The sequence below is a fragment of the Dasypus novemcinctus genome, chromosome 10 (genome assembly GCF_030445035.2).
Source record: "Dasypus novemcinctus isolate mDasNov1 chromosome 10, mDasNov1.1.hap2, whole genome shotgun sequence".
Taxonomy (NCBI): Eukaryota; Metazoa; Chordata; class Mammalia; order Cingulata; family Dasypodidae; genus Dasypus; species Dasypus novemcinctus.
In genome coordinates this window covers 42647395-42657660 of record NC_080682.1, presented here as the reverse complement: position 1 = coordinate 42657660, position 10266 = coordinate 42647395, and the positions used below count along the sequence as shown (strand labels likewise).

At 38.8% G+C, this 10266-nt stretch overlaps 1 protein-coding gene across 1 annotated transcript; it reads left to right on the top strand.

Annotated features, from left to right (window-relative positions):
* The first annotated feature begins 1290 nt into the window (after nucleotides 1–1290).
* Nucleotides 1291–2217, top strand: LOC101416970 (olfactory receptor 4B1-like). Its single transcript, XM_004457995.1, has one exon. The coding sequence runs from the start codon at nucleotides 1291–1293 to the stop codon at nucleotides 2215–2217; it is 927 nt and encodes a 308-aa protein (XP_004458052.1).
* The last annotated feature ends 8049 nt before the right edge of the window (nucleotides 2218–10266 follow it).

Sequence of the window (10266 nt, the reverse complement as noted above, 5' to 3'; positions counted from 1 at the left end):
ATGCCTCCCTTGTTTGCCTTCCTCTGAACCAGTAAGTAAACCCCATCTTGCTACCTTTCTCCCCTTCAGCCACTCTTTGTTGTCCTTCTCCTAATCTTATGCAACCCCTGTTCTCCAGTTTCTGGCCAGAAATCTGAGCATTCTGTCAGTAATTTTCATCTCATATAACTCTTGATATGAGAAAAATTTGGTGAGGAGATGTAATCAATTTTAAGGATGAAAGCACATGTAGGAGAAGGAAATACAAGGCCTAAAAGATATACTTTAAAGTAAGTTTAAAAGCAGCGAAAATCTTGAAGTTTCCCCCACTCATTTCTTTTTTTTAAATTTTTAAAATTATCTTTTTTAAAAAAGATACATAGATCACACAAAATTTCCCACTCATTTTGCAAATATTGTCTTTAATTTTCTGACATGGTATGGGCCTAATAAATTATTTGGCTTAATGAATTGAATTAAAATAAATCCTCAACTCCTGCTGCCAAAAGTATTTGCCAGTCTCCAGGAAGCTATGACATGAAAATATTCAAACCTGCAAATACCCTTGTATTATATTAAAACTAGTTTTGATAGTGAGCTATGCTCTGAACAATTTTGGAATGCCTGCTCCTCTCTTGGGTGTCAAAATATTTCTTAATTTGCTTGTAAAAATTCGTGAAGCTGTGGGATTGGGTAAAAGTATAGGGCCTGAGAAAATTCGGAAACTTATGTATTAAAGTAAGAAATACAACAAAACAACTCTTCACAATGGCAGAAGTATCAATGAGAATGATATTCCTGAGAGATAAATAGAGGAAACAAGGGATTCAGGAGCAGGTCACTTGGGAATCTCTTAATGTAAAAGCATGATGAGAAAACACCCGGAAGGGTAGAAATGTTAACAACAAATATGGATGTTCATTAGTGCAGAACATGGCAAATAATTTTTGTAGGTACAGTATCCTTGAAATAATATATGAGCTCAAATAAAAGAATCTGGTTCTAGTTCTGGGCCCACTCTTTACAGGAAGACTTGGCTAATTTACAACCTCTTTGAGTCTAATTTTTCTTATTTGGCATATTTGGACCATGAAAGTTTTTGTGATGTTTCTTGAATAGTATCTTGCATAGATTGGCTAGAGAGCACCAAATGAAAAATATTTACTATATGACTAACTAAAGACATAAGTCAGATAATGTGTGAAAGTGTACTGCCAAGTAATAAACACACATAAGAGATTGATGTTATGATTGCATTTGTTTTGTTACAGGGCTCTTCTTCTAAAAGACCATCTTCCCCAAATGGAATCCATGGCCAGTACAAATAATGTGACTGAATTGATTTTTACTGGCCTTTTTCAGGATCCAGAGGTGCAGAAAGCATGCTTTGTGGTGTTTCTTCTTGTTTACCTGGCCACAGTGGTGGGCAATGGCCTTATCATCCTGACAGTCAGCATCAGCAAGTGTCTGCATTCCCCCATGTACTTCTTCCTTAGCTTTCTGTCCCTGGTGGAGATTAGTTACTCCTCTACTATTGTCCCTAAATTTATCACAGACTTACTTGCCACAATCAAGTCCATGTCCCTGGAGGGTTGTGTGGCTCAGATCTTCTTCTTCCACTTTCTTGGGGTCACAGAGACCCTTTTGCTGGTGGTGATGGCCTATGATCGCTATGTGGCCATTTGCAAGCCTCTTCATTATATGACCATTATGAGCCATCAACTGTGTCAAGTACTAGTTGCTGGTTCCTGGTTGGGGGGCTTTATACACTCCATAATTCAGATTCTCATCACCATCCAGTTGCCCTTCTGTGGCCCCAATGTGATTGACTACTACTTCTGTGACGTCCAGCCATTATTCAAGCTTGCCTGCACTGACACCTTTGTGGCAGGGGTTATTGTGTTGGCCAATAGTGGCTTATTCTCTGTCTTCTCTTTCCTCATCTTGGTGTCCTCTTATATCATCATCCTGGTCTACTTGAGGAATCATTCTGCAGAGGGGAGGCGCAAGGCCCTCTCCACCTGTGCCTCCCATGTCACGGTGGTCATTTTGTTCTTTGGACCTGCCATCTTCCTCTACATGCGACCGTCCTGTACCTTCACTGAAGATAAACTGGTGGCTGTGTTCTACACTGTGTTCACCCCCATGCTGAACCCCATCATCTACACACTCAGGAATGCAGAGGTGAAAAATGCCATGAAGGGTCTATGGGGAAGGAAAGAGAACTCAGGGTTATAGTGAAAAGAGGAAAGTGATAAAATGTACATCTGATTATTCTATGTTCTTTAAATGGATTTTCAAATTTCAATAGGATGTTAGGAACTTCAGAAACAAATACAAAATCTTAATGTTACTGCTGTTGTGATTCTTCTTAGTAACCAAAATTCCGTGGAAGCTTTGTATAATATTCTAAGAATAGAGTTCAGATTGTTTTGCTGAATCTTAGGAAACTTGATTGGCTTCATGATCTTCACCATTATCATGTAATTGGTTAATATAAAGACTTAAACCAAATGCAAATGCCAAGGAGAACATTTTGCTGTAGGTTTACATAGGTTAAAATCTCTTTTTGTGTCTACACAGTTTGTCCTTCATCCTTCCTTCCTGCCTTCTTTCCTCCCTTATCTCTTTACTTTTGGTCTTCCTTTTTTCCTTTTGTCATTCTTTCTGTTCTTTCTTCCATCCTCTCTTCTTTTTCTTTCCTACCTTCCTTCTTCTCTTTTTCACCTCCCTAATACTAATAATCTATATTTTATTTAAAAAAACAACCCCAAAACACAAAGCAACCAGAGGAAGCTTCGGGAGGGAGGATATTAATCTGCTTCCAATGTAGAAAAGTCCAACTCTTGCAATTACATGCAAGGCATATTATAATTTTTTTTTGTATTTTTTGTGTTCTTTTTGTTGGCTCTTTTCATCATGTGCTATAGATGATCTGTTCATGAGTGCCAGAAAACCCTGGAACAATTTCAACTCTTCTTACATGTGGACAGATAAGATAGTCCTTAAATCTCCTGGGCCTTCCCCTTATGCCCAGCCATAATAAACCAAACCAACAAATGCAATATCAAAATGATACTGATCAAGCCAAACATTTTAATAAGATGATCACTGTTAGTACTATCTAGGTATAATAAAATGCAGAATGTTAGAAAATGCTCATTAGGCCTAACTTGAAGAATGAAGTGGAAAGGAATACTGCCCAGGCAGGATTCTACTCCAATTATCTGCCCCGTATTCTAAGAAGCCATGCCAAGTCCATTTCTTTTAATAACTATATGGGTTTCTTGGTGAAGTGAGATAATATGGTTTGTTCTAGCACCTCTCATAATCTTGGTTTCACTCCACAGGCACATGTCACTGTGGACAATTTAGAGACTATTGTAAGATAGGTCTCTTTCACTCTACTCTTTTACACAGCTGCAGGATTTACTGCAGAGTGTGGGACTGGATTTGGACACTGGCTTTGGATTTGTGCTCCTTTCCTCTATCTCTCCTAATCAATGTGATGATATAATGCAGGCAGGCTCCCAAGCATAGAGGTGGAGCACCAAGTGTGTGCTAGTAGACTGGAGGTTTTTTCCCCTTTCTCCTGCAGGTGCTGGTTGAAGTATAGGTGAAATACTCATTTGAAAAACACCAGTTTTTTTTCTGATTATTATTATATTGAAGTAATGAAAATGCTCTGATATTGACTGAAGTCATGAAAAATACTAGGTTTTTTTTTTTTTTTGTTAGTTAATTTTATTAGGTATTATTGTTTGAAGGAAATTTTTCTTTCTTTTATAGATATGTAACCAAGTATTTAAGGGAGAAACATCCTGATATCTGTATTTTACTTTTTTTTTTTTTATAATTTTTTTATTTTTTATTGACTTTGTAATAATATTACATTAAAAATATATATGTGAGGTCCCATTCAACCCCACCCCCCCAGCCCCCCTCTCCCCCCCCCCCCCCAACAACACTCGTTCCCATCATCATGACACATCCATTGGATTTGGTAAGTACATCTTTGGGCACCTCTGCACCTCATATACATTGGTTCACATCATGGCCCATACTCTCCTCTATTCCATCATGTAGGCCCTGTGAGGATTTACAATGTCCGGTGATTACCTCTGAAGCACCATCCAGGGCAGCTCCATGTCCCGAAGACGCCTCCACCTCTCATCTCTTCCTGCCTTTCCCCATACCCTTTGTCCATTATGTCCACTTTTCCCAATCCAATGCCACCTCTTCTATGTGGACACTGGATTGGTTGTGTCCATTGCACCTTTATGTCAAGAGGAGGCTCAGATTCCACCTGGATGCTGGATGCAATCCTCCCATTTTCAGTTGTAATCACTCTAGGCTCCATGGTGTGGTGGTTGTCCTTCTTCACCTCCATCTTAGCTGAGTGTGGTAAGTCCAATAAATCAGATTGTAGGTGCTGGAGTCTGTTGAGGCTCAGGATCTGGCTATCACATTGTCAGTCCAGAGATTCAAATCCCCTAAATATATCTTAAACCCCAACATTAACTGCACCTCCAGCACATTTGCATGAAAGTCTTATGAAGGGAGATCCCATCTGAGTCCAGATTCATCACACATAAACACCATTTCCAAAGAGGGGCCATCTGCCCTGGTAGTTAACCCCATCGGCCATGACCATAACTCCCATGGGTCTCTTTAGCCCTCAAAGGAACCAATATCTGGGGGTTGTATCTGCTTTATCTGTCTCTCTGACTCTGCTCAGTTGTGCATGAGGGCAAACCTTCTGCCAGCCTCCAGACTCTTTTTTAGAAACTCGTAGCCATATAAACTCATTTCTCCTTTCCATTTCCCCCTTACTTTAGGTCAAACAGCATTTTAAAGTCATGGTATTTTATGTAGACATGGATATTCTGCTGATCCGCATTGAACCTTCCGTATAAGGTCATTTTCCAGTTGCATAATTTCCTTCTGTCAGCCTTCATGTTACTCAAATGTGGCCAGTCTCGAAGCCAAACTCAGCATGTAAATGCAATGCCTTCCCCCCAGCGTGGGACATGACACCCGGGGATGAGCCTCCCTGGCAACGAGGGACCACTATCAACTACCAACTGATGATGCAACTGGAAAATACTAGGTTTTAAAGGCCATCCCTTTAGCGTCCCCTTCATTTATGGCCATGGTTGGCCATCAGTAAATCCTGAAAAAATTCTGCTTCTTCTGCTTGGAATGACTTTGCCTCCCTTTTTCATAAGACAAAATTCCATACATCCTTTAAGACCCAGGTCACAGTCTTCTCTCTTGTAAGGGGTTCTCTGTCCTTCTCCTTGGGTTGATTTTATAACTTCTCTCTGTGGTCTTTTTTCCATACCCTTATCATTGTCCTTATCACTTTGCAACTATTTTTTATGTGCTTTTCCCTCACTGGACTGTCAACTCTCCAGGGAAGAATTGTCTCTTCTTTTTCTTTACAGCTTTAAATATTGTGCACACAGTTGGTGCTACATAGTGTTTGTTGAGTAAACAACACTCTAGGCCCATAAGGCAATCCCTTGTATATAAACTCTTACAGATTCTTTGGAACACCAGGTGTCTTTCTGTTAAAATTTTAATAACTTAGCCTCTGATAGTCATTGGGCTCTTCCAGGTGTGTATCAGCTACACCCAAGGTACCTGTAAATTAATTTCTCAGAATAAATATTTTCTCTTAAATGTAACAGGATTAACAACATTATGAACCATAAAGTATTGTTTTAGATATTAAATGAGATATACATGCAATGCTTTTAACAAAGAACTTGGCACAAAGTGAATGCTTAATGAATATTAACCATCATCCTTATCTTTATTATTACTACTTATATTAGTCAGTCAAAGGGGTGCTGACACAAAATACCAGAAATCTGTTGGCTTTTATAAAAGGTATTTATTTGGAATAGAGGCTTACAGTTACCAGATCATAAGCATAAGTTACTTCCCTCATCAAAGTCTATTCTCACGTGTTGGGGCAAGATGACTGCCAACGTCTGCCAAAAGTTCAGGCTTCTTGGGTTCCTCTCTTCCTGGGGCTCCATTTCTCTCTGGGCTCAGCTGCTGTGCTCTCTGCACAAAGCCAGCTGTAGACCATCAGGCAAAGGGCTCTGTCTCTTTCCCTGGGACTTCTGCTGTGTCTAAGGTGCTGCCTCTATTCCTCTGTGTTCTTCTCCTCTGTGTTCACTTCCCAGACTCCAGCTCAAAACTCTAGCATCAAAACTCCAATATCAAAACTCCAACTAACTCCTCTGCTCTGCCATGTAGTTTTATCTGCGAATCCCCACCCACCAAGGGAGCGAGGACTCAATGTCCTACTGATGTGACCCAATCAAAACCCTAATCATAATTTAATCATGCCCAGGTACAGACAGACCAGTTTACAAACATAATCCAATATCTATTTTTGATATACATAAACCATATCAAACTGCTACAGTACTGCTGTCATTTTTTGTTCTGCATGTTGTCTTTGTCCAAGCACACCCATGATCCTCTTTCTGTCTTGTAGATCTACTCTGTATAATTTGAACCTTGATTCCACCCCCAAAAGTTTCAAACCTTATGTTTAGAGGCTACTCTGGACTAAACGATCTCTGTTGCTTAATTTCTTTTGAGAGACCAGCACAGTGCATAGCATCTTGTAGAAGCTCAATAAATGTTTATTAATTACACATTGATTGTAATATAGTTTCCCTATTTTCTTTTAGGCTGAATACTCTTACATTTTGTTAATGTTTATCCTGAAGTCTTTGGTTCATAGTTAAACTCGGTGGAGCTTCCCTCCCATCTTCTTGATGGCTTACTTATTTAAAGCAGGCTAGGATTTTAGGTTTGAAGCCCCTTACTCATATGCAGATTTGGATTCCACTCTTGTCCACAAAACAATTGGCAGAACATCATCAGTGAACTCTGATTCATTAGATAATACATTGGCAGATATCTATTCCAATTGAACTGTCAAAATTCTTAGGGATTACCTCACCCACTGAGGGTTGAGACTTGGTCAGTCTATTGAGATCAGTTACTTGCTTTTTTCTGTTCTTTCTAGAAAAATACAGGAATCAAAGAAAGCAGTTTTTCATTGTTTTAAGAGGTAGAGAAGTTTGGGAAAATGTAAAAATGTGTTCTCAATTCACAGAAGCAGTTAACAATCTAATCATACCAATTAGCTTTGTTGAGGCCATGTTATTAGCTCTTGACTGTAATTCTGTAACAATATAAAAAATAATGTATTTTTAAGATAATAAGTGTAACATGATCTCTTCATTGAAAAACTGGTAGAGTGCAGCCAACTACTTGGCATATAAATTTTGTATTTCTTTCCCATTTATCATTTGTATCCTTTTAAGAATAGGTTTGATTGTGTGTAACAGAAAAAAAAAACAACTTAATCAGATAGAGCTACATAAGTACAGAGATAAAAATTTCAGTGCAGTTATAGAGCTCCCACAAAATTATCAGAAATACAGACTCTGCTGTCTGCAGCGTTAGCATCAACTCATGGCCCCAAAGGGCTGCTAGTGCTCTATTCCAGTGCTGTCCAAGAGAAAATTTTGCCATGATGGCAGTGTCTATATTTGTGCTTTCCCATATGTAAGCAGTTTTGTGTGTGTGTAAGTGGCTTTTGAGTGCTTGAAGTGTGGCTAATAAGACCAGGGAATTGAATTTTAAATTTTATTTAATTTTAATAAATTAAACCTCAATAGCCACATGTGGATAGTGGGTGCTAGATTGGATAACACAGGTCTGGTATTTCACCTGAATTCCAAGAGCCTGAAAGGGGGAAGGGTAGGGGTAAACTGACCACTCTTCTTAAGAAAATTTTCCAAGACTGCCACACAGCCTTTCGCTTTTATCTAATTGAATAGGACCTAGTCACATGTCACTTAAAAAAATTTTTTTAAGGAGGTACCAGGGATTGAACCCAGGACCTCATATATGCAAAGCGAGTACCTAACCACTAACCAACACCTGCTGTGTAGTCACATATCACTTTTAATTGCAAGGGACACTGGAAATTATAATCTTTTATTCTTTGTAGAATTGTGGTCAACTGAAAATCAGGGTTCTGTCCTGTTCTTAAGAAGGAAGGGGAAAATGGATGTTAGGACTGGCAAATAGTCTCTGGTACTTTATTTCATACCCAATTTGCCATCTAATTACAAATTCTTCATAAGCGTCAGTTGTAATGGCTTGATAATAATCACAGAGTTTAAGTGAAGCATAATTTACTTAACTTCCATTGTGGGGCTTTTATGTTTGTTTAATTAATTATTCAAGGAAGAATTATTAATCCTATACTTTGTACCAGTATCCTATGTGCTAGTGATACAGTGGTGTAAAAGACAGAGAATTCCCTGCCTTCATGTGGCTTACATTATAAGTTGAAAAAGAAAGATAAGCAAGATAACAACAAAAATGAGAGTTGAGCGATGAAATAAAAACAAAAATTTTGATAAGAGAGCAGTTGAATTGCTGGAAGGATTCTATAGATAAGATGGTTTTGGAAGCCATTTCTTTAGAAGGTGACTTAAACTGAGATAAGAAAGATAAGAAAGAACCAGGTATGGAAAGGACTTTAGAAAGTTTTCCATTCAGTTGGGATGGAAAACTGAGATGGAAAAACTGGTATTTTCAAGGAGTGGAAAAGAAGCAGGGATGCTGTGGTATAGTGAGAGGGAGGCATGAGCTGTATTATGACTTAGTAGGTCCTACTAAGGGAGGCATGAGCTGTATTATGACATTGTGTTGGTCCTACTAAGGAATATGGGCTCTGTTCTAAGCCAATTGGGAAATTGTGGGGAAATTTTAAATTGTAGAATAGCACAATATCTGATTTGTGTGTTATAAAGATCACTGTGGTTGCTGTGTTCACAATGGATTAGAGCAGTTGAGTGAAGGCAGGGAAATCAGTAGGAGGTGACTGCAGTCATCCAGGCTAGAGGTAAGGTGATTTACTATGAAATTTACAATGATTTATCTATTGGGGATTGAATCATGTCCCCCACAAAAGGTTAGTTCAGGCTCATTTCCTGGTCCTCTGGAATGAGTCCATTGGAAATAGGACCTTTCAAGATGTTATAAATTAAGGTGTGCCCAAACAGAATGAGGATGGCCTTAATCCAATATGGCTGCAGTTCTTATAAGCAGAATAAATAGGACACAGGGAAGAAAGACAAGGGGAGTATTAAAAAACTGAAAGCAATTTTAATCTAGAAGAGAAAGAAGAGGCTGCCATGTGCCATGTGATGGAAAAGCCAAGGCCAAGGATCCCTAGCTGCCAGCTCCAGAATGCCAGTCTTGTGGTATTGCCTTGGTTTGCCTCAGTTTTAGACTTCTCCTATCCTCAAAACTGTGAGCCAATACATTTCCATTGTTTAGACCAACCCATTGTATGGTATTTGTTTTAACAGCTGAGAAACTAATGCTGATTTTTGTATTGAGAGTGGGGTGATACTATGAAAAATACCTAAAAATGTAGAGATGGCTTTGGAATTGGTAATGAGTAGAGGCAGGAAGAATTATGAGGTGCTTGATAGAAAAAGCCTAGATTGCATTGAAGAGATTGTTGGTAGAAATTTCAATATTCAAGGTATTCTGATGCGTTCTTAGAAGGAAATGATGAATAAGTTATTGGAAATTGGAAGAAAAATGATTCTTGTTATAAAATGGCAGAAAATTGCATTCTGATATTGTATTGAAAGTGGAAATTGTAAGCTATGAACTTGAATATTTAGCTCAGGAGACTTCCAAGCTAAGTGTGGAAGGCGCGGCCTAGTTTCTCCTTGTAGTGTATAGTGAAATGCAAGAGTAAAGGAATAAGGTGAGAACTGAACTTTTAAGCACAAAGAAACCAGAAATTGATGATTTTGAAAATTCTGAGGTTTATGCAGATAGTGTGCTTTGGGACTCAGGTTTTTATTAGGAAGTGACTTTTCCAAAAATAGGGTTCCACGTGAGGGACCAAACAGACCTTTTGTAAGGAATGCGTGGATGAATATGGATCCAATCAGTCATTTAGTGGAATGCAGTTATTCAGGAAAAATCTGTGGAAAGTCCTGTTGTCTGATGGCTTGGACGTCACGAAACTGCAGGCAAAGCTGACAAAGCTTTTTCAAAGTTTGTATGAGAAGGACTACTGCCAGTCTGGACTGAAAGGGACAGAGAAAGGACAAATTGAAAGCAGAATGACTTCAAGGGCAAAACCATGGAAGCAGTGGTCTGGGCCCTAGAGATCTTGGATCAAGAAAATGGGCTCATCTAAGTATGTGGAAATGGCAG

Bases quoted from the DNA above. Each gene is read 5' to 3' on its own strand.
- LOC101416970 (XM_004457995.1), top strand. From the start codon at position 1,291: ATGGCCAGTACAAATAATGTGACTGAATTGATTTTTACTGGCCTTTTT.